The sequence below is a fragment of the Schistocerca nitens genome, chromosome 3 (assembly GCF_023898315.1).
Source record: "Schistocerca nitens isolate TAMUIC-IGC-003100 chromosome 3, iqSchNite1.1, whole genome shotgun sequence".
In the NCBI taxonomy this organism is placed as follows: Eukaryota; Metazoa; Arthropoda; class Insecta; order Orthoptera; family Acrididae; genus Schistocerca; species Schistocerca nitens.
Genome location: NC_064616.1, coordinates 226,593,132 through 226,618,894, shown reverse-complemented (window position 1 = coordinate 226,618,894; position 25,763 = coordinate 226,593,132). Strand labels below are relative to the sequence as shown.

At 40.5% G+C, this 25,763-nt stretch overlaps 1 protein-coding gene across 1 annotated transcript in view; it reads right to left on the bottom strand.

Annotated features, from left to right (window-relative positions):
- Positions 1-1,057: 1,057 nt before the first annotated feature.
- Positions 1,058-25,763, bottom strand: part of LOC126248187 (excitatory amino acid transporter 1) — a 286,678-nt gene continuing 261,972 nt past the window's right edge. The window contains exons 4-10 of the mRNA XM_049948966.1: positions 24,402-24,459; positions 14,808-15,000; positions 14,488-14,721; positions 14,146-14,340; positions 5,631-5,765; positions 2,911-3,067; positions 1,058-1,704 (exon numbers count right to left, since the gene is read on the bottom strand). Coding sequence (XP_049804923.1) covers positions 1,693-1,704; positions 2,911-3,067; positions 5,631-5,765; positions 14,146-14,340; positions 14,488-14,721; positions 14,808-15,000; positions 24,402-24,459 — 984 coding nt within the window. The 3' untranslated portion in view covers positions 1,058-1,692. The remainder of the gene's footprint in view (positions 1,705-2,910; positions 3,068-5,630; positions 5,766-14,145; positions 14,341-14,487; positions 14,722-14,807; positions 15,001-24,401; positions 24,460-25,763) is intronic.

Genomic DNA, 25,763 nt, shown 5'->3' with positions numbered 1-25,763 from the left:
TTTTCCAACAAGGTTTAAAGAAAGCACAGTTTAGACTCCATCATAAGTTGGTTTTAGTGCACAATGTCTAAAGAAAATGCTGTGCATTCAAGATTAAGCACAAAACAGAACTATATGCAACTGACCTACAAGAATCAAATTGAAAAGCAGGGGCTAGGCTGGCTATGCTGGTGCTGGGGTAACGTTCTTTTATTTATTATATGATACAAAATTTATTTTACAATAGCAGTCTGATATTTGCCAACTGAGCACCCTGTTTGATTAGAACCCTTAGAGAGGCTTAGACCCAAGGGACTTAGCCACCTCCCCCCCCTCCCCCCCTCTCATTTGGCCTGCATCTATCCTTGGCAACGATGTCCACTTCTACATGCAATTTGTATTTCCTCAGCATGATGGCATCTAACAGCAGGACAGTGTAATGTGCGACACATCTCGCAGCGTACATGTGCAGTTCAAAGAGTACCAGGATGTGCTTACCATACTCCACCAAACTCCCCAGATTTAAACTCAACAGAGAATCTGTGGGAACGTTTCAATCTGGCTGTTCATGCTATAGATCCTCAACAAAGAAATTTGGTGCAGCTGGCTATAGCATTGGAGTTGGTATGGTTCCACATCCCTGTTGATACCTTCCAGAACCTCACTGAAACTTTTCTTGCATATTGGCACTATGAAAGCTGGTTCTTCAGGCTTTGGCTGGTGGTCATGTTAATGTGATTGGACAGTGTATATTTTCTGAGTACATGAATATGCTGCATGGGATGTTATTGTAAAGTGGGAAGTCTTGTTGTTTACATGAAAATCATGATATTTCCATTAATAATGAGTTAATAAATCTCTTGTACAGTAAATTGCAAAGTTATTTCTTTCTCATTCAGGGTAAACAAAAATACATAGTTCTAAGGCACTATTACCTCAGTGGTAGATTCTATACAGAACAGATACCTTTAATCCCATTTGCAGCATCTTCAAGTATGCTTCATCATGATATCAATTTAAGTCCTTTGTAACACATGCACACATGGAGTAAAAGGGAAAATATCTATTTCAAAATATATAAACACAAATACATATTTATTTAAAAAAGTTAACTTCCATACAAAAATGGGAATTTATTAATAAAATCTCACATGTCACAATAAAAGAAACAACATACATGGTATGAGGCCTTGCTAAGAAGTCCATAGTTGCTACTGATGTTGCATTTGTGAATATGTTCAAGACGCGTGATGTTTAAAGCTTTAGTCTTCCCAATTTACTCAAGCTAAGAAACACACTTATTTACATAACTGTTACATTTAAGTGAATTACAAGAGCAAAAGCTGACTCCATAAGAAAACTACAATTTAAATCCTCATTATATATTCACTATACATTATCTGAGACATAAATGCTATTCCCTGGTATTATGAACTTTAAGTGTATAATACATCAATGTGTCAACAGTTTGGAATTTGCTCAGCAGTACAAGATACAAGCAAACATTCCACAAAAAATTACTGGTTTTCAAATATATATTAAAGTAATGCTTTTGTAACATAGATGTCCATTGACAAATAACTTATTTTCTCCTTTTTCCTCATTTTAGAGCTTATACACAGAAAACGTCTTTTCCTTTGGTGAACAGAAGTTACTGGTGTCACAAGTTGACTCTGCTGAGAGTTTGTTCATCTCTCATGGCTTCTTGTGACATTATTTTTCACCCTGAAAGGCAGGCAATTCTGATTCACTTACAAGCATTACAAAGATAGAAAAGAAATTTACATTATTATGAAACTATTTGTTTGCTATTTATGTTAAAAGTGATTTGAACTTAATGAAAATTCTTTCATTTCACCATACAATACTGTGACTGGTATTCGTAAAGCCTTTTACTGCAATCACTTCCAGTATCCTCAGCAAATATAATGAGTAACAAAGTGTGTGCAGTCGCTCATAGCCATCTATTTTACCAGTAAGGTGATATGGTAATGAAGCATAAAGTGCAAATAAAAAAAATTTTGATTTAATGATTGAGATCTGGAGCAAGTATCATTTTACATTCTTCTTTCTATCTGAATGAAGTAATTTTACAGATACCATATTTATCATACTGTTTGGATGACATACTACATAATAATGTGTATTATATTGTAGATGCAATTATGCCAAAAACTTTCTACTGCTAATAATTACCTATGTACCCTGTTAATTTTCACAGAACAACAACTTCATTCTAATATTATTTTTAATTATCATTATTACTCGAGGATCATGCCCTATATTAATGTAGTTTCCAAAAGAAAGACAAGAAAAATACAAGTACATGAAAAATTGTGTTTGTGAAAGGGAATTAAAAATCTAACAGCACAAGCATGGAATGATAGTAATTGTACAGGATGCCACGGCTGTTTAAGCCGTGTTCAACTATTAGGACAAAAATCTTAAAATCAGATACAGTTTAAGGCACACATAGATCGCTATATAGGAGAAGGAAATGCTGGACATACAGCAATTTTGTCCAGGAAACTGAAATAATCCAGTTATGAATATAGTGAAGTGTTTCCACATTATTTCTGTTTTAGTATCAACTTTAATTTTGTCCATTTAAGTATATTGCAACAGTATCTGTGTAATGAACATAGCTCATAGCTGGGGAGAACAAATATGAAGTTTAAAATTTGAACTTATTGTGTGGTTGTGTAAAAATAAAGATGAATTAGAAAGTTAACACTCTCCTATCAACAGATCTGTAAGTTATTGAAAGAGCTCATAATGAATCAATAATAATACTGATCTGCTGATAATAAATTAATGAGTAAGTAACCAATGTAAATAAAGAAATATTTAATGATGAATGAAGGAAGACTGGTTGAAATATTCAAGTTATCTAGTTATAGTCTATCACATGGCTGTTGTATGCCACTCAACCTCTTCTGGGCTGATTTTTCCATTCTGTGAATCAAGTTTGTCAGCATCAAGTATTGCTGGCATTGCCATTTTCTCAAGTTCCCTTTTGCTCAAGTGGTTTACAATTCCAGCTCCAAGTGAATCTCCCAAAACATTTATGGTTGTACGGAAGCGATCCCTGAAATAAGAGGTTGCATTTAGAAAAGGAAACTTTAATAACATTTAAAGTAAGCATATACTTAGATATTTGAAGTACCTACATATTGTTATTTAAATTTAATATGTAATTCCTACCAGTAACAATTGTTTGTCATCATGTAGTTACCAAAAGTTGCATAAATAAACTATTTATTGCAATTTGATATTGCACATGAGGTAAAATATTTTTCACCCATCACTTTTACAGTGAAGTAACAATAAATAAATAGTTGGGAAAATGTGCTCTGCATGATGGATAAATACATGATGCATGACACAAAATTTTTTATAATGTTTAATAATAACCCATTACTTAGTTCAGTATGCGACCATCTGGTTCTCTCATTTGCTAGAATTCACTGGAACACTGACAGTTATGTTTAGAAAGCAACTGTTTTTGTGTCTCCATCATTCTGCCTGAAGGTTTGTGGGACTTGAGCTGTTCACGTATGTAATAAAATGAAACACTGGCCGCTATCCTTTGGACGTTATTTATTATGTTGGAACCAGTTTCGGTGACTCAATATACCATCTTCAGGTCTAAACATATGCTGAGTGGGTGAACTCTATTATATACATGATCCCATCACTGGCCAATGCCTAAGGACTTGCTTCCGTAGAGTACTGTAACAGTGATGATATGTCTGCTTGGTTGCAGATACAACATCACTGTTACAGTCAGGAGTCAGGAAAACATCAAAAAGGATGGCTGCACATGTTTAATTTTATTTCATAAAACCCACTGCTGTGCACTTCAGTTGATATATTGTATGTGAACAGGAGGTGCCGTAACAGTGATAAATATAATGCAGTTGGGGAAACATCTTCCCCACATCATTCACAAATCTATACCTCTTGTTTGATCACAGGATAACTGTCTGCAGCTAGGAGCAAAGCAAAAATTCTGAAGATTTCAGGGTCAATACATGAGACTAACAAGGATATGTCGGTTCAGCACAAAGTTTTCATCTGCCAGAAAGTTTCAAATCAGTGCCTACTCTATTTCAGAGTGAAAATTCATTCTGGAAGAGGATTCATTGTCTTCAGTTTTATTCAGTACAGTATTATAATTAACAAAATAACTGAAAATTTAAAAGGTATTAAAAAGTGGCATAGGCTCTGCAACTGAAGAGCAAAATTAGTGTTCTCACATATGCTGATAACATTACCCTATTAGTTTACACTGGAAATGAACTACAAGCTCCTACAACACAAATATTAAATGTTATTAAAATCATAGGTTCTCAGTCAGAGAGAGATAAAACAGTATTTGGTACTTCATTTTTACTTCGCATAAAAACTAATGCACTGCAACTTAGGAATGAGAACATAGCTTTCAAGGATACCAATGAATTTAATTAGGAGGATGAGATTAGTGTCTAACATCCTATTGACCATGAGATTATTATGAATTTAATTAATTTGGCACCCTAATAACCTCAAAACATCTAAAAGCCAAATGAAACCAGGAATGCAAAAAAGTCAGACAGATATAACTATTATCACACAACTGTTTTCTGAAGCAGTTTAATTTATGGGAAATCTTAATTACACTCTCATAACTAATTAATTGTATCAGTTTCAATCTACAGATCTGACAGTGGTATTCTGCAAAAAAAGAATAAATAAAATTACGGATGTCTTAATCTTATGTCAAAATCTCATGAAAAATATTTGGACCACAAGTGATAGCAATACTAATGACTGTATAATACTATAAAATGTTGAACTGTGTAATTCATATGAAGAATCAAACATAGTTGCAGAGCTTAAAGCCAAAAGACTGCAATGTCATTAGAACACAACCAAACAGGACTATCAAGATCAGAACACTAGTGTTTCCCACTGAAAATCAACCTCTTTGACATACATGTAAAAGAAACTGTAACGATATTAAAACTGGTATGGGAAAGTTAAGGCAGTGTAGAGACTGGGAAATAACTTACAAAGACAGAACTAAGAGGCTCAGTCTTGATCTTTATGAAGTGGAGAGCCATATGGCTTGCAAAACTTACCAACAACAAAAAAAATAACAGCTCTACCCATGATCATGGACGAACTGTAAGATTTTTAACTTAAATTTTCCAAGGAAACAATAGATGAAAAATGGAAAAGAATGTTTTCACCATGGAATCAAATTGTACAATAAACTGCAGATCCACAATCAAGGGTTATTTAATTAACCCTTTAACTGCTCTGGATGTATTAACACACATGCCTTTGTACCTGTCCCTGTGTGCTCTGAATGTGTTTACACATGCCACCAGTCCTCCTAACTGGTACTCTGAACATGTCTTCATGGGAAAAAAATGCAATTCAACAACAAGATCAATAATAAGGAACCAATGCATTTTCCCTTTTCTTACCAAGGCCTCTTTCCACATTAGGAAAACAAATTTCTTCCACATATCTATGTCAGAAAAATTTTCACTTGCTCTGTGCTGCTCATATAGAAGGCATGTGACTAGTTTAGCAATTATTACTTTCAGGGGAAAAGAGATTAAGAAATACAATAATAAACTTGCTGTCAGGCATATACTTACAGCAGCCAGTCGACAGCTATGATAAGTGTCACATCTTCTGGAGGTAAACCAACTGTGTCAAGAACCATTACCATAGTAACCAGACCAGCTTGTGGAATTCCTGCCGCACCAATACTAGCTGCTGTTGCTGTTATGCTACAATTGCAAAAAAGTATTCAAGCTTATTATATGTACACTGTATAAAAATAAACTATATTTACTTTGATGGACCCACATTAAACATTCTCATACAATAAGACAATTTCAGTATAATTATAATGACTGCTCAAGGGATATGTATGTGAAAATAACAGTATCTGCATCACTAAAGAAGGAAATTAGAATTTCAACATGGTGTTAACCTGTTTTTATCAGTCTTCCTCATGCTTTCCTGTCATAACCCTCCTACTTTGTGTTCATCATTTTTATCCATATAGCCCACTCAGTAACAACATATCTAATTAATTGCACAAACATTGGGATTACTTTGGTTTAATTTGCAATTCAGACTAAGATATTCACTCCTGTCCTCAACAGTAAGAGTTAGGAATGGTGCAGCCATTCTGCATCACTGTTCTCAGTAAGGTCCTAGTGGAAGGTATGTGCCTTCAGCTTCCTCTAACATCTTATGAAGTTTCTAGTGTGTATCTGTGTTACATAGATGTTATATTTGTGTTGTATTGATATGGATAGGTGTGGGGTGCAAAAAAGGAATAAGGTGGACAAAGGCCAGCAGATAATCACACATTTTTAATAGAATTAAGAGGCAGCAGTTTTTAACATCCCTCAATCATCCATCAAAATGCCATACACTCTCACGTCATGATACACTGCGGAGAGGTTTGGGATACAATCAGGAACTTGGTATATAACACAGTAAAATTAAAAGTTTTGCCACTCCATTCCCCAGTGGACAAATACTGGGGAATAAAAATTCAAACAAGCTAATGGAATATTTACATTAGTTCAGAATTTCTTCCATGACCTCTTACTGCTCTTTTAACTAGCACATAAGTATCCTAGCTCCTACAATATTCTGCACAATTTGGTTTCCAGTTGAACCTCCTCACTGATGCATGTATGTGCTTGGGAACAAGGAAAGAAGGAAAACTACAGATTAACATCCCACTGATATCCAGGTCATTAGAGACTGAGCAGAAGCTCTGTTTCAGGGATGGGGAAAGGAAATTGTCCAAAGGAACCATCCTGAAATTTACATGCAGGAATTAAAGGAACCATTCTGGCATTTACATGCAGGAATTAAAGGAACCATTCTGGCATTTACATGCAGGAATTTATGGATATCACAGAAAAACTAAGGAAGCATAGCTGGACATGGATTTGAACTATTGTCCTTCTGAATGTGAGTCCAGTTTGCTAACCACTGTGCCACCTCATTCAGTTGCCAGTCTGGTAACAAGCTGCATTTAAAACTGACCAGAAGAATGTAGAATGGATGCTTCAGTAGTGCAATGGAATACTCTTTGTAGCTACTAGATTTTATAGAAACCAGGTGATTGTATGAAGTATCAAATTTGGGGACTTCATTCTGAGATATATTCTGTCCGGAAGGTGTATTCAGACTGAGAAGTGGTGATGGGAAGAAAAATCATATATCATTTTCCACTGTGTAGCATCTGTGAACACTGGTGACAATACAGATATCAGTGGTGGGGAACATCCCTGTAAAATTGTACAGTGCTCATTGCTGAGAAAACTTATGTCTTGTTACAGTGTGATGCTCCCAACAGCTTGACATTTGCATCAGGTAGTAAAAGAGAGGCTTTATAGCCTATTTAGAGAAGGCTGTATATTTTGTCACAGATGTGCTTTTTACAGTTTACTTGACTACACTTATGATATTTTCCTGAGGCTGGAACATTTAATGCTGATTTCTTACACACAGAACAAAATAATGTCACTAACAACAAAAGATTTGTTTGTGTGACACTATTGATCTAAAGAAATTATTAGTTACATTTTCAGTGGGCACTGAAACATTGTGATTGGCATACAGACCAGTGGATATGAATTGCCTGGTAAAATGAATCACATTTTATGACACATCTTTTCAGCAGTGCAGTTCCACACATTCATCTGGGTATGCAGACACAGAATTTATGTTAGGGAGATTTTTATTTGGCCCCATCTGGAATCTGTGGTTTGAAAGATGGCACAAAGAGACTTGTAATTATCTAAGTATTGCTGTAACATTAAGGGTGTGCTCAAAACTTCAACCTGGAAATTAAAAATTACATTAATTTATGTAATTTTATCAGTTAAATACAGCATTGGAGTTTTTATCCTCATACAGATTTAGAATGAATCACACTTAAGACCTGAACATAACCATTCTATTATAAATTTCAACCTTGATTTCTTATGCACTTAGTGCTTCCAAATAAAGAAAGAAACTGTTGATACCTAGGGAATTAGAGACGTTGTATGTGAAATATTGATAGGGAAATGTAGCAGCTCTGAGTAGTCAAGAACACGGCTGGGAATCAGTCATACCATTTTGAAGGAACTATACTCCCATATACTAAAAGGAATGTATGGAAAATATAAATCTGGAAGACCCCAAAGGGACTTGAACCCTACTGTTCATGAGTACAAACTTAGTGTCTGAACCATTGTGCTATGTGCTTGGGTTGTGCTATATTTGGCATAATGTGTGTACTAAAATATTCTACAAGGAAAATTAAAAATTAACATCTTGAAAGATGTCAATTTCCACATACATAATCTGCACACTACGATGAAATCTGTGACAAATGGTACCACATGTTAAGGTTTTTTTCTGTTCCTTGTATAGAGAATGCAGAAGAACTGATTGCTTAAATGCTTCTGTGCTTGCTGAAATTATTCTAACCTGGTCTTAATGGTCCCTATAGGTCCAATACTTTTGGGGATGAAGAATTTGCAGAATAATTAGTATCTACATTCAAATGTGTGCCAGTTTGGGTTTTCCATCATTTCTGCAACACTTTCTTTTACTCAAACAAACCTATAGCCAATCATGCTACCATTCATTGTGTACATTCATTATAGCCTTTTAGTCTAGTTAGGTGCTGGGACTCAGATACTTGAACAATATTTTAAGATGGGAAGCACAGATAATTTGTAAGCTGTCTCCTTTGTGGACTAACTCCATTTTTTCAGTATCTTACCAAAGAATCAAAATCTGCCACCTGTCCTACCTACAACTGAGCTTATGTGACCATTGTTTCAAATGCCAACAAAATGTTACACTCAGTTATTGGCATGAGTTCACCAATTTTAACTTTGATGTTCAAGTCATAGGATACTAGTTTTCTGCATTTTGCAAAATGTGCAATTTTACATTTCTGAACATTTTTTACCAAGTTACTGATCTTCATGCCACAATGGTATCTTAACAAGATTGTACTGAATATGAGGAACTCAGATTCAAAAGAGGCTTTGTCTACAAAATAAAAAAAAAAAACAACAAAGAGTGAAGTACAGTTTTCACCATATTAGATTCATCCTGTGATCTCAGTACTTTGTTTGACATCAAAAAATTTTTGTCACTGTCATATTGGTATCTGAAAGTTGGCTGTTCATTAAGAAAGCAACTTTGACCACTGCTGTATTCAACAAAGAGTACTATGTCACCTTCAGCCAATCTGACTACTACCATCATGCATTGCATCATCAGCTATAGTAGAATCAATTAGAAGCAGATATTACAGGTTTATTATTCATGTGAACATTATTAATATGGACTATTGTGAACAGTAGTTATGTGGAGAATGCAGTAAAGGTACTAGAAAGACAATCAGTTTCATCAGCAAGATGAGCAGAAAAAAGAAAGAGATAAGGAAAGGTTTTGGACAAACTGTTCATTCCTTTTACACAAAACAAAAAAATCACAAATGTTTTTGTGTAAACAGTTCAAACCATCAGATTTTTCCTTTGTAAGGAAAAAGTTAGTATCATTCCCTGATAAAGTCTTTCAAGATAATTTTATTGCTTACAAACTTATCATTGGATGAATTAATAGAAGATGACGTTGACAAACAGTAAATAAAGAACCACAAGCATACAACCTGAAATTTGTCTTATCAACAAAACTAGGAAGGCCAGTGAATGCTTGTAAGAAATGTTTTATGTCTCTGCCTTTGGTATAACCAGAAAGACTAAGAAATATTGGGCATAAGGTTAAATGTGGTGAACCTTTAACAGAGAAGTGAGGTGGTAACAGAATGTCTAGCAAGATTATACAGAAGAAGGTAAGTATGTGTCATATTTGAAGAACCTTAGAGGCCATGAAAGTCATTACAATATCCAAATGTTGAAGAGGATTGAGGATATACTTAGATTGTTCACTTAATACAAGCAAACTGTACAAAATGTGTAACAGAGATTCAGTTGTTGTACTTAAAGACACCTTTGTAATGTTTCACCAAATTTTTTTATTAGGATTCAACCTTGATTTTAAAACACCACCATCTAATATTTGTAGCTATTGTGCAGAATTAACATTCTTTATCAAAACCACTGAAAATCCAGGAAAATCTAATTACATGATAGAAAAAAAGAACATTTTGAAATTACAAAAACAAGTATTGCACATAATATGTAAAAGAGGTCAGAGGGAGAACTGTCTTCCTCTTTTTTCCAGACTCAGAATACTTACTACTATATATTTAGACATTTGTGTGTCTGCATCCTATATCAAAAATATTATTTCAGAATTTGCTGCCAGATGGGAGATACATGAACACAAAACCAGAGCTAAGGGTAATTTAGACATGCCGCGCCATAGATTAGCAAGAACAGGAAATTTCCATGAAGTAAACCCACTCAAATGTTCAATGAACTGCCAATTCATTTCAGTACATCAAAGACCCTTTATATAGTGTATTATGTATTGTACACACTGTGTAACTGCACATGACTTAACCAAACCACAAAATAATATGTTCAACTACAGAAAACTTATAAATGCTAATATCCTCCTCAAGCATCTCTAAGGGTATAATTTTTTGATTATTTGAGATATTTGCCATTCATTTGAAGAAGCTCTGCATCTTGGAAAGTATGGTAGCTGATATAGAACATTTTGCCAGAGTAAATTATAGGAAACTTAATGCAACGCATGTAAAGGTCTAAGTCCATTTTGTCGTGGAATGCAAGGGGAACAGTAATAGACAGAACACTAAAATACTTGCAATTTATTTATTTTTTTTCACCTTAGTACAGGGTTCTAGATGGAAAACTTTGATTCTACACTAGTGATCATGTGTATATAACATACAAAAGGTTCAGAAAATTCGGACTTTTGTGACCCTCTCCTCCACCTATCCCATCCTGTCCCTTTTTGAATATCCGCCTACTGGACTAAAAAGGCAGTAGGTATCAGCACAGTGTTCCTTCACTTTCGGAATATTTTCGGTACAATTCCGCACTGCTACCTAATTAACGAAATACGAGTATACATGACATTAGACTAGCTTTGTTATTAGGCTGTGGGGTTCCTAGGAAATAGAACACAAAGTATCATCCTCAACAGAGAGAAACCTTCAGACATAAAAGTAGCTTCGGGCGTACCCTATGAGAGTGTTACAGGAACATTAATACTCTCAATATATGTAAATGACATATTTACATCTAAATACATAACTCCACAATACATCATATGATGTTTGGCAGAAGATACCTTGAGCCTCTGCTAGTATTTTCCTTTCTTGTGCCAGTAGTAGCAGATGGAGGGAGGGAAAAACGACTATCTACATGCCTCCATACGTGCCCTACTTTCTCTTGCCCTATTTGCATACGTTCTGCAGTCGATTTCAAATGCCGGTTCCCTAAGTTTTCTCAATAGTGTTTCGCGGAAAGAACGTTGTCTTCCCTCCAATGATTGCCATTTGAGTTCACGAAACATCTTCATAATACTAGCGTGTTGTTCGAACCTATCGATAACATATCTAGCAGCCCCCCAGTGAACAGCTTCGATGTCTTCCTTTAATCCTACCGGGTGGGGATCCCAAACAATGGAGCAGTACTGAAGAACGGGTCACACTAGTGTTCTATACACAGTTTCCTTTACGTTCATAAAATTCACCCAAAAACCTGAAGTCGACCATTCGCCTTCCCTACTAATGTCCTTGTGTGCTCATTACATTTCATATTTCTTTGCAACGTTACACCTAGACATTTAACTGACGTGGCTGTGACAAGCAGCACATTACCAATGCTGTGTTGAAGCATCGATTTCCCTACTTATCTGTATTAACTTACATTTTTTCTACATTTGGGGCAAGCTGCCGTTACAGCTAGAAATTTTATTTTTACAGCTCGTATTCTCCTACAGTCACTCAACGACGACACCTTCCCATACACCACAGAGCCATCACACAACCTCCGATTGCTGCTTACGCTGTCCAGAAGGTCATTTATGTTTATGGAGAGCTTCCATGGGGCACTCCTGATGAAACGCTTGTCTCTGATGAACACTCGCCGTCGGGGACCACATACGGGCTTTTATTGGTAGCCTTCAAGCCAGTCACATATCTGGGAACCGTACATGTATACTCGTACCTTAGCCAACAGTCTGCAGTGGGGAACAGTGTCAAACACCTTCCAGAAATCTAGCCTGTTGTCGCAGGCTAAGGTGTGAGACCCGGGAATAAGTGTATGGAGTAACTTAATGTGGAACGGCCATATTGTAGGACAGACAGATGTTAGACTGACATTCGTTGGAAGAATAAGGAAGTGTAGCCCATCCACGGAGGAGGTAGCTTACAAAACTCTTGTTTCACCGAAAGTTTAGTATTGCCATCAGTCTGGGACACGCAAAACAAACAATTAATATAAGAAATAGAGAAGATACAAAGAATAGTAGCTCGCTTCGCCACAGCGCCACAGATTCGTCCAATAAAGCGCGAAACAATCACGGAGATGCTCATTCAGCTGCCGTGTCAGACTTACAGGAAAGGCGTTGTGCATCAGGGTGCTGTTTAGTGTTAAAATTCCGCAATCTTACTTTCCCAGAATAATCAAACAACATATTTTTTCCTCTTACGTACTGGTGTATATCGCGAAAAGATAATGAAGATAGAATTAGAGAGAATCGGGTTCACACGGATGCTTACCAACAATCGCTCTTCTGTCGCACTATTCGCGACTGGAAGAGGAAAGGGAAAAGTGCCAGTGCGACACAAAGCGTCCTGCACCACATACCGTAAGCGGGATTGAGTAATATAGGCCTATGTATTGATGCAGAATCCGCATCATCGTTTGGGAAACCACAGCCGTTAACTGCCCTACACTTCTGTGTTTTCTTTTTTGATCTCTAAACAATTTGTGATTCACTGATAACGTCATCATTGTTAGCCTTTCTTCGAAGTCAGCGGGTCATGATCTTCTAGCAGAAGGATGACCACGTGCTCACTACTTGCGTTACTCAACGAATTTTTCCAGTTGTTTATCAACTCCCCTCAGTTGCACGATCACCCGACCTGTCTGCCATTTAGGATGAGAGACGTCTCAGGAAGACTATGTATTCCGGCAACATCTAGCCAATTACGACAACACGTGGAGGAAACGTTAAACACCATCACCTTAGAAGACATCAGGTACCTCTAATTGTCTCTGAGGACAAGGGAACCACAACTTTGCAGCCAGAAGTGGTTTTACGGGATTCGGAAATCATTGTCAAAGACAATATGTCCACGAGTCTGTGACCATGGTATTACGAATATATTGCGTATAATCCGTACAATATGTGAACCAAAAGTTACTCAGGTGGGATCATTGGTACAGGGTATCCGTTTATCATTTTGCACAAGTGTGTTTGCTGCCACGTAATGTTAAATGTCAATGACATACGTACCTCTGCCTGAATGAACATAGAGAGCAAGATACCATTCTCATAAGGTACGGTACTTTTTTCCTCACCAATCAACACCACCTTGATACCAGGCGTAAATGTGAGGGTGGTTTCGCCGCGTGGGATTAGTCGAGCGGTCTCAAGTGCTGCAGTCATGGACCGTGCGGCTGGTGCCGGCGGAGGTTCGAGTCCTCCCTCGGGCATGGGTGTGTGTGTTTGTCCTTAGGATAATTTGGGTTAAGTAGTGTGAAAGCTTAGGGACTGATGACCTTAGCAGTTAAGTCCCATAAGATTTCACACACATTTGAACATTTCTTTGAGGGTGGTTTCGCGCTTCTATGTGGTACTGAGAATAACAGCGTAAATAGTACTGCTGTGTCCAAACTTGTTTCTATGGAGTCACGAAAAACCCATGAAAATAAATAATCAATTCAAACCCTACCGAGATAATCGTGGAAAATAGTCTCAAGTATTATTCCCTGCTAACACGCCAGACTTCAGAAAATTGCCCTGGCTGATCTCATATCATCAATCAAAGGATAACTCACATAATTAAAACTTTCAGCTGCTCTAAGAAGTCATAATAATAACATCTACTCATCCACAGCTAAATTTAAATTGAAAGAAAAAAGAAGGAACTTCCTCTCAAATTCGTTTCCGTCATTGCGGTGATGTACTTACCTCACTGCAATTAGCTGGCCAAGACTGAGTCCAACGTTTCGAACTTGTGAAATAAAAATGGCAGCAACTGCTTCATAAAGGGCCGTTCCGTCCATGTTTATTGTTGCTCCAATCGGCATAACGAAACGAGACACTCTAGTATCAACATCGTTCTTCGTCTCCAGTAATCGCATGGATACAGGAAGCGTTGCATTGCTGAAACGTTTTTTTTGTGTAATTAATTATTATGGTTTACTTACTCACTTGGTACTAGATCGGAAAGTACTACAAACGCTATGGACTTCCAAACTAACATAGATGAATGTCATTTATCTCTGAAATTCCTCTGGTATTTCCTCTTACCTTGAAGCAGTACCAAATGCGGTGAACAATGCCTGGCTAAGGTTTGCAATAAATCGGAAAGGCAGCTTCCTAGTAGCAATAGTGAAGTAGATTGGCAAGATAATGAAACCATGGATAAACAGCCCAAGCATGACAGTCATGAAGTACATTCCCAACTGCCCAACAATAACTTCAAAGCTTTCCATTTCCAATAGTTTTCCAGCAATCAAGAAAAATACACCAATCGGTGAGATCCTGGGAACATAATAATTTTTCATTTGGTAATTTCACTAAGCAACATATAATTAGACCGTTAATAAAGGAAGATCTGTGAAACATACCAGATAACCCAGTTTGTTATGATCATCATGGCAGCTCCCAAGGAACAGAAGACGTCAAGAAGGGGTCTTCCTGAGTCGCCCATCCTGCTAAGAGTTATTCCCATAACAACAGAGAACACAACGAGACCCATAAGATTTGGTTGTTCTTCAGACTTCTTTGTTATTTTCCAGTCATACAACGTCAAGTTTCGACCTGTAAGTAACAAAATGTTTCTTTTATTAAGTTTTGAAAATCATTTTATAACCAGAGAATAATAAACAAGAAAAAACAATTTAACAGCAATTTTTGTAACAGTTGGGAATTTTGGCTCTGCATGTCACTGTGCTTACTACAACAGAAGTAATACTGAAAGAAGTAAAGGTCATGTAATTACATACGTGTATCATTAAAGCTATTCATGTAAGATAACATGAACTATAGGCAAGTCAAGGGACTCAAAATGGTATAAAAAATGTTCCATCTTTAATTATAGACATCGCTAAAGAAGTCGTCACAAAGGAGCAAGCAGGATTAGTAAGGAATTTGAATAAAATACTATTTTGCCTTAGGCTGCGTTATTATGAAAACCTAATGACGCTGCCAAATACGATTTTATTCATATTGATAACGGACGTGGAAGCCTCCACACTTATAATAACGAACAGAGTTTTTGGATAAGGCGAGGGAAACGACGGACTTCCTTGCGAGGAAATTCTCAGCGTAGTAAGCAGTAATGCGAAGGACGAAAATATGGAAGACCAAACGTTTAGTTACCCGGGAGAATAGAACTGTGTGTATCAGGAAAGTTGACACTGAAGACTTGGATCCGTAAGCTAGAGGAGGCGTACCAGCTGGCCAACAGCATCTGACCACTGACTTTGCTGACCACCAAAGTCAAGCACTTCACAACAGACATCCGCCCAGAAGCTCTCCAACCCCTTGAACGTCTAACTTTGAACAGTAAAGGATTGGCAGAGTAAACTCCAGAAAGGGAAGATATTTAGGAATTTCCTGCAAGCAATCAGGAGCCAAGGGAGTATGGGAGACCACCCAACCACGGTTCTACACGTGCACCGAAAAATTAACGGACAGTACCAGGAAGAATCGTATAATAGTAGTAGTATTAGTATTAGTAGTAGTAGTAGTAGTAGTAGTGTGGCTCAGTGGTTGAGTGCAAGTATTGCAACTGTGTGTCTATAACCTACTCCAGTTATCCAACCAGAAAACAGGGTGATCCAAACCACGTGCCGTTCCTGGCGACTCCCTACATCGTTGATAGACGAAGGTTAGATGAAAATCACACTGAAAATTCCCGTGGTCAGACCGGGATTCTATCCCGCGACATCTCTGTTTCCAGAGTCCGTTCCCTTAGCTGAGTGGTCAGGGTGTCTGCTTGTCTTGCAGGGGTCGGGTTCGATTCCTGGCCAGATCGAAGATTTTCCCCGCTCGGGGAATGGGTGTTGTGTTTTCTTCATTACCGTTTCATCATCATCATCAAATCATCATCATCATCATCATCATCATCGACGTGCAAGTGGCCGAATGTGGCGTCAACTGAAAAGACTTGCAACTCTGCTGCAGAACTTCGCCAGCTTGGGACCTCCCGGCCCTCTACATCTATATAGATACTCCGCAAGCCATCGTGTGGTGCGCGGCGGAGGGTATCTTGTGCCACTACTTGTCATTTCCCCTCCTGTTCCACTCGCGAATAGAGCGAGGGAAAAACGACCGTCTGTACGCCTCCGTTTGAGCCCTAATTTCTCGTATCTTATGTTCGTTGTCCTTAAGCGCGATGTATGTTGGCGTCAATAGAAACCTTCGGCAGTCAGCTCCAAATGATGGTTCTCTAAATTTTCTCAATAGTGTTTCTCGTAAAGAAAGTCGCCTTCCCTCATGGGATTCCCATTAGAGTTCCCGAAGCGTCGCCGTAACACTTACGCGTTGTTCGAACCTACTGGTAACAAATCTAGCTGCCCGCCTCTGAATTGCTTCGATGTCTTCCTTCAGTCCGACCTGGTACGGGCACCAAACACTAGAGCAGTACTCAAGAATAGGTCGCACTAGTGTCCTATATGCGGTCCCCTTTACAAGTGAACCACTCTTTCGTAAAATTCTCCCAATAAACCGAAGTTGACCATTTGCCTTCCCTACCAGTGTTTGCAAACGCTCGTTCAATCTCATATCGCTTTGCAGATATTTAAACGACTTGACTGCGGCAAGCAGGACACCTGTAATACTGTATCTCATCAGACCTTACCACATATTTCCAGTTTCAATTACACCAACTGGAAATTTTGTCTAAGTCGTCTTGTATCTTCCTACAGTCACTCAACTTCGACACCTTACCGTACACCACGGCATCATCAGCAAACAATCGCAGATTTCCGCCCACTCTGTCCGCCTAATCATTTATGTGTATAGAAAACAACAGTGGTCCTATCACACTTCTCTGGGGAACTCCTGACAATACCGTTGTCTCTGATGAACACTCGCCGTCGAGGACAACAGAGTCGATTCTGTTATTGAAGAAGTATTCGAGTCACTCACATATCTGTGAAATTATTTCATATGCTCGTACTTTCATTAACAGCCTGCAGTGGAGCACCGTGAAAGATGTTTTCCGGAAATTTAGAAATATGGGATCTGCATGTTGCCCTTCATCCGTAGTTTTCAGTATATCATATGAAAGAAAGGGCAGTGTCATACTATCATTTTTCTTTTTGTTTCTAGGCACGCGCTTTACGACTAGACTGCCAGGCCCGACAGAACAAGTTGAATGACGCTTTATGGACAGATCTGAAGGCTTAATCCCACCTACTAATCAAGGAGCTTCTCACTGACTGGAAGAATAAAAATATCAAAATACTATGATTAAGAAAACTGGCTAAAGGTACGTTGGAATTCTGCATAACGGAAGGTTACATCAAAAACTGAATGCCACCATGAGAGGTCTCGGGAAGAGGAGGTTCCAGGACAAACTACACCGCAAGAAGACAGGCGCCCGCTGGACTAAAGAGAGAAATATACTACGTAGCTAGAGAATACGTGATTTCTGGGCAGATATCGAAGCCCAATGCTTGCAAAAACAGAGTGAAATGTCGCCATCGCTGAGACACTCTAGTTGAAAACAGGGGGAGCGAAGTTCAGATGTCCCTTCGTATACCCAGACTTTCTTATGCCGGTGTTTTTCATTAATTGGATTAAGGAAAATGACGACATAGTTTCCCCTTATCAAAACGAGGCCATTCTCCTTCCCCAAGCTTTTGAGTTTCATTTCACAAGGCCTCGTTTGAGGAGGAGCGTTATTTCCCTCCCTTCCTTACTTCCGAGCAAGAAACTTGAATATCATGAACCTTCGGGTGGTTACAAAATAATGCAATTAATAACTGGCTGACACAACGGGCTTCATAAAATGTCATGAAAGGAGTGCATTAAGGCTGGCTGCAACCAAAAATAAGGTTACCATCATCGTTTACCAGCTGCCTTTAAAGCGAACGATACACAAGAATGATCACGTGCGTGCTTTTAAATCGTCATAAATTTTCGTCACACCTGTTCCCAGTAGAACTGGAGGAATCTTCAATATATGATATCTTTCGTGAAGGAGACATTCATACTTTTATTACTTCCATGCGACAGGTACAGAACGCAACATAGTCTTTAATATAATTCTTACATCTGCCATTCAACAACAGAGCAGTCTCATTAAATGCAATGTTTAAACATTTAACGATACGTGATTTGACTACACAGACATGCTGAGTTGTAGATCTATAGATATTTTATATATCAGCATTGTTCAATCCATTATCTCCTGAATGGTCGTTCTGATGATACGATCGAGCACGAGCAACACAAAAAAATTGCCTACGAACAATTTTCAATTTAAGAAGCCTTTTTCAACAAAAGTACTTTTTATCGTCTTCCTCTTTGAAATTATGAATGTAACTGCGTTTTCTCTGGCTTAGCATTGAAAGCAATATATCTAGAACAGCTAAGACTCGACCCCCACCCCGTTCTCTTTTTCAAAGAGGTGTTTGGTTTTTTGGTAACTTCTAGATCTTTGTGTGAGGTATAGAAACTTTGTTTTGTTTTAGCGATGTCGAAAGGGAATTATACACTTAGTTTTTAAATGGCGATTAGTGAAACATGGGTCGGAAAACGTACGAAAATTTATACTTTGTAAGTTTAGTGGATCACAGTACGGCAGAAACCAACGGCCAATATGAAAAAAAATATAAGGCTAGCTTCCTGTTAGTAACTTCGTTTCCATAGGCCACGGACGTGACGCTGCAGTAAGAGGCGGCACAACGACGACTTTCGTGTAGTGATATTTTTTTTAGCGACCGTCCCGGCTTCACACGAGTAGCGCTAAATCCACTATGTGATCAAATGTATCTGGACATCTGGCGCCCTCCATCGGCAATGCTGGAATTCAGTATGGTGTTGGCCCCACCCTTAGCCTTGATGACAGCTCCCACTCTCGCAGGCATACGTTCAGTCAGGTACTACAAGGTTTCTTGGGGAATGGCAGCCCGTTCTTCACAGACTGTTGGAGGAGAGGTATCGATGTCGGTCGGTGGAGCTTGGCACGAAGTCGGCGTTCCTAAACATCCCAGAGGTGTTCTATAGGATTCAGGTCACGACTCTGTGCAGACCAGTCCGTTACAGGCATGTTACTGGCGTGTAACCACTCTGACACAGGCCATGAATTATGAACAGGTGCTCGATCGCGTTGAGAGATGAAAGCCCCTTCCATGAAAAGCAGGACCACAGCATGACACCACCGCCTCCAAATTATACTGTTGGCACTACACACGCTGGCAAATGACTTTCACCTAGAATTCGCCATACCCACACCCTGCCATCGGATTGCCACATTGTGCACTGTGAGTCGTCAGTCCACACAACGTATTTCTATTGTTCAATCGTCCAGTGTGTACGATCCTTACACCAAGCGAGGCGTCGTTAGGCATTTACCAGTGTGATGTGTGGCTTATGAGCAGCAGCTCGACCATGAAATCCAAGCTTTCTCACCTCCCGCCTAAATATCTGATGCAGTTTGGAATTCCTGTTTGATGGTCTGTATAGATGTCTGCATAGATGTCTGCCTACTACATATTACGACCCTCTTCAACTGTCGGCAGTTTCTGCCAGTCAACAGACGAGGTCGGCCTGGACGCTTTTGTGCGGTACATGTCCATGTTTCTACTTCACTGCCACTTCTGAATCAGTGGACCTAGGGATGTTAGGGAGTGTGCAAATCTCGCGTAGAGACGTATGACCCAAGAGACACCCAATCACCTGACCTAGTTCGCAGTCCGTTAATTCCGCGGAGCGCCCCACTCTGCTCTCTCACGATGTCTCATGCCGGCCGCGGTGGCCGTGCAGTCCGGAGCCGCGGGACTACTACGGTCGCAGGTTCGAATCCTGCCTCGGGCATGGATGTGTGTGATGTCCTTAGGTTACTTAGGTTTAAGTACTTCTAAGTTCTAGGGGACTGATGACCTAAGATGTTAAGTCCCATAGAGCTCAGAGCCATTTGAACCATTTTGAGCGATGTCTCATGACTAATGAGGTCGCTGACATGGAGTACCTGGCAGTAGGAGGAAGCGCAATGCACCTAATATTAAAAACTTATGTTTTTGGGGTGTACGGATACTTTTGATCATATAGTGTATCTAAGAACAAATGACTTGTCTGGTGTAGTGGTAATCAGTTACGTACATAAGCATTCTTTGTGAATCGGTCTGTATATTAGTGACAAAAGCACTCCGTCTTCAGGCCACGAGTGGCCTACCGGGACCATCCGACCGCCGTGTCATCCTCAGAGGAAGATGCAGATGGGAGGGGCGTGGGGTCAGCACACCGCTCTCCCGATCGTTATGGTGGTATTCTTGACCGTAGCCGCTACTATTCAGTCGAGTAGCTCCTCAATTGGCATCACGAGGCTGAATGCACCCCGAAAAATGGCAACAGCGAATGGCGGCTGGATGGTCACTCATCCGAGTGCCGGCCGCGCTCAACAGCGCTTAACTTCGATGATCTCACGGGAACCGATGTATCCACTGTGGCAAGGCCGTGTCTATTAGTGACAACCGCACCAAAATCCCTACAGTAGTTCCTGGAATAAGCCATCATCACACACAGGCAGAAATCGTGGCGGGGACTTTACAATGAGGTGACAGCAACACTGGATACCTCCTAATATCACGTCGGACCTCCTTTTGCCCGGCGTGGCATGGACTCAACAAGCCGTTGCAAGTCCCCTGCGGAAATATGGAGCCATGCTACCTCTACATATGTCCATAATTGCGAAAGTGTTGCTGGTGCAGGATTCTGTGCTCTAACAGACCTCTCGATTATGTCCCATAATGGGATTCCGTGCGATCTGGGTGGCAAATCCTTCGCCTGAATTGTCCAGAATATTCTTCAAACCAGTTGCGAACAATTGTTGTTCGGCGCATGATTATCCATTAAAATTCCATAGCTGCTTGGGAACAGTAAGTCCATGAACCGCGGCAATTGGTCTCCAAGTAGCCGAACATAATCAGGACACAGTCCACTCCATGTAAACACAGCCCACGCTATTACGGTGCCACCACCAGCGTGCCTTGCTGACAACTTGGTCCATGGCTTCGTGGAGTCTGCTCCGCACTCAAACCGTATCGTCAGCTCTTACCAACTGAAATCGGGACGTCGTACTTCTTACGTTTATTTCTGCGGTTATTTCACGCATTGTTGCTTGCGTGTTACCATTGTCAACTCTACGCAAAAGCCACTGCTCACGGTCGTTAAGTGAAAGCCCGCGTTGCCCTTGGTAAGAAAACAAAATTGTTCAAATGTGTGTGAAATCTTATGGGACCTAACTGCTAAGGTCATCAGTCCCCAAGCTTACACACTACTTAACCCAAATTATCCTAAGGACACACACACACACACACACACACACACACACACACACACACACACACACACACACACACACACACACACACACACACACATGCCCGAGGGAGGACTCGAACCTCCGCCGGGACCAACCGCACAGTCCGTGACTGCAGCGCCTGAGAAATTTGTTGCCCTGGCACACTCTCGACACTGTAGACCTCGGAATAAGGAATTTCCTAACGATTTCCGAAATGCAATGCCCCATGCGTCGAGATCTAACTACAATTCTGAGTTGAAAGTCTGTTTATTCCCATCGTGCGTGCATAATAGCGTAGGACATCTTTTCACATGAATCACTCGAGTACAAGTGACAGCTCCGTCAACGCACTGCCCTTTTATACTTTGTGTACGCGATACCACCGCCATCTCTATATGTACATATCGCTATCCCATGACTTCCGTCACCTCACTGTACTGATGAACAGATATGTAAGTGTTCACTCATCCACAGTCGCCGAGTCTACGTCCAAGCAGAGCCAGTTCTACCGCACTGGCAAACTAGTGAGTCATCACAGCGTCAAAATTCGGCAGCCCAACACTTTTGATGCATATCCAGTTTTGTGGTGAAAATTATGTAAGAATATCTCTCAGTTTCTGAGTCATACATCTGTTAACTCGTTATAGGTTGTGTAACAATATAATTATGTTGGTGGGCTTCTCTGCGATAATTTTATGGAGAGGTAGGGAATCTTTTTAACTACTTGCATAATATTCCCATTTATTGGTCGACCAGTCAAAAACGCTAGAGTTTATTGGGGCGCCAGATCACGATATAAAATCCTCAAATGAGTGCCTGCGAGATTTGAAAATATGAGTTTGGTACTGTGGTTGGATCACGTATTACATAAATAAATTAAACTTTCACGATACAATGCAGTCTCTTTTTAATTATCTAACGTACGTAAATTCTTAGTAAGTATAAGGATTCCCAGTAAGAATAATCAACATTCAGGGATATGACAAGAACGACCAAATGGCTCAAATGGCTCTGAGCACTATGCGACTTTACTTCTGAGGTCATCAGTCGCCTAGAACTTAGAACTAATTAAACCTAACTGACCTAAGGACATCACACACATCCATGCCCGAGGAAGGATGCGAACCTGCGACAAAGAACGATCATTCGAAACGAAGAAGTATAGTACACATAGGCTCTGGAATGTATATCTTGGGAGCTCTGAGCACTCCATCTTCAGTACTGTGAAACACATACCCTCTATGAACAAGTGCTCATATCAATGTAGGTATGTCTTTCAGAGCCCACGTTTACTAGCCTTTTTTGCCTCGAAAGATCGTTTCTGTCATGTTCCTGAATATTGACCATTATTCCTGGGTCATCCAGTATATTTGTATGTATTTCAAATGAATAAATTTTCGGGAAAATCCTAAATTAGGACACCTGTCGAACTGCAGTTATCAGACTTTTAGATCCATGAAATTTACAAAGAAACCAGGAATTCTGACGAGTTTGCAAACAAAATTCTTATGTCAGAGTTAAGTTAGAAACATGCGTGTTTTATAAACTGACACTTTGTTAATTTGCTATTGTGCTGCTATTCCGTTTCCTTCTAAGAAAATCTTGTAAACTGCTACTAAACTAACTTCTGAGCTTGAAGAAAAGACATTTTAACACAAAATCTGCTGTTCATCTACTTTCCAACTAGTTCCTAGTTTAGCCCATTTTCTCAAGCCACAGAGAACAAAATTTGTTGTGAAGGTACGTGTAGAATGTGGATAATAAAGGTATCAGTTACAAAATGGTTCATCTTGTTCTACGAAATAAGTGGCACGTAAAAATGGGCTAAATGCGAAATTAGTCAGCAACCAAATAAACAGAAGCTTTGGTTCCAAAATGAATTTCCTTCTGTATTTCAGAGCTGCAAGACGCGACGTTCTGGGAACGTTCTGACGTGTTACAAACGTTGTATTATCCATCTAAACAACAATGTAAGGTTTTGCTCTCGGTAAAGGTGAGGGAAAGCCGTATGACGAGATAAACAAACGTTATTTACCATATTTGAAAAAAGAGGAAGCCAGAAATTAAAAAAAGGAATGTTGCAGCCTGTATGATCTTAGAACAGGCCGTCCTGTCACATACTGCGATTGTGACTATGTATACATTTTATATTACACTAATTGCAATTGAAAAACAAAACAAAAACTGCACACAACGTCTCGTTGGTATCTTACAGTGTGGGGACAGCACAAACATTCACTTCACTTTCTGTATGTAGCAGAAACATGACACTAGTAGCAAATAATTAAGCTACCGTACGAGGCTGCAGTTGGTTGATTGGTTGATTTGGGGGAGTGGACTAAACAGCGAGGTCATCAGTCCCATCGGATGAGGGAAGGATGGGGAAAGAAATCGGCCGTGCCCTGTCAAAGGAACCATCCCGGCACTTGCCTGAAGCGATTTAGAGAAATCACGGAAAACCTAGGTCAGGGTGGCCGGACGCGGGTATGAACCGTCGACCTCCCAAATGAGAGTCCATTGTGCTGTCCACTGCACCATCTCGCTGGGTGAAGCTGCATTATTTACAACAAAGTAATTTTGAACGGCATCAAATAAGACAATATCATCCGGCAATTTGTAACGTGTTTTCCCCATATTGCTTTGTTGCATGACAAAATTTTAGTTTCACGAATATTCCTGTTCTTACCTGAACTGGCTGCAATGGCAAGTTCTTCTTCAGTGGGAGGGATGAGAGCCGTTTGCGTCTGAAAAAAGAAATTGCAATGATATTAGTACCATCAGAGATGGAAGCGCGAATGGCAAAAATTCTACACTCCTGGAAATGGAAAAAAGAACACATTGACACCGGTGTGTCAGACCCACCATACTTGCTCCGGACACTGCGAGAGGGCTGTACAAGCAATGATTACACGCACGGCACAGCGGACACACCAGGAACCGCGGTGTTGGCCGTCGAATGGCGCTAGCTGCGCAGCATTTGTGCACCGCCGCCGTCAGTGTCAGCCAGTTTGCCGTGGCATACGGAGCTCCATCGCAGTCTTTAACACTGGTAGCATGCCGCGACAGCGTGGACGTGAACCGTATGTGCAGTTGACGGACTTTGAGCGAGGGCGTATAGTGGGCATGCGGGAGGCCGGGTGGACGTACCGCCGAATTGCTCAACACGTGGGGCGTGAGGTCTCCACAGTACATCGATGTTGTCGCCAGTGGTCGGCGGAAGGTGCACGTGCCCGTCGACCTGGGACCGGACCGCAGCGACGCACGGATGCACGCCAAGACCGTAGGATCCTACGCAGTGCCGTAGGGGACCGCACCGCCACTTCCCAGCAAATTAGGGACACTGTTGCTCCTGGGGTATCGGCGAGGACCATTCGCAACCGTCTCCATGAAGCTGGGCTACGGTCCCGCACACCGTTAGGCCGTCTTCCGCTCACGCCCCAACATCGTGCAGCCCGCCTCCAGTGGTGTCGCGACAGGCGTGAATGGAGGGACGAATGGAGACGTGTCGTCTTCAGCGATGAGAGTCGCTTCTGCCTTGGTGCCAATGATGGTCGTATGCGTGTTTGGCGGCGTGCAGGTGAGCGCCACAATCAGGACTGCATACGACCGAGGCACACAGGGCCAACACCCGGCATCATGGTGTGGGGAGCGATCTCCTACACTGGCCGTACACCACTGATGATCGTCGAGGGGACACTGAATAGTGCACGGTACATCCAAACCGTCATCGAACCCATCGTTCTACCATTCCTAGACCGGCAAGGGAACTTGCTGTTCCAACAGGACAATGCACGTCCGCATGTATCCCGTGCCACCCAACGTGCTCTAGAAGGTGTAAGTCAACTACCCTGGCCAGCAAGATCTCCGGATCTGTCCCCCATTGAGCATGTTTGGGACTGGATGAAGCGTCGTCTCACGCGGTCTGCACGTCCAGCACGAACGCTGGTCCAACTGAGGCGCCAGGTGGAAATGGCATGGCAAGCCGTTCGACAGGACTACATCCAGCATCTCTACGATCGTCTCCATGGGAGAATAGCAGCCTGCATTG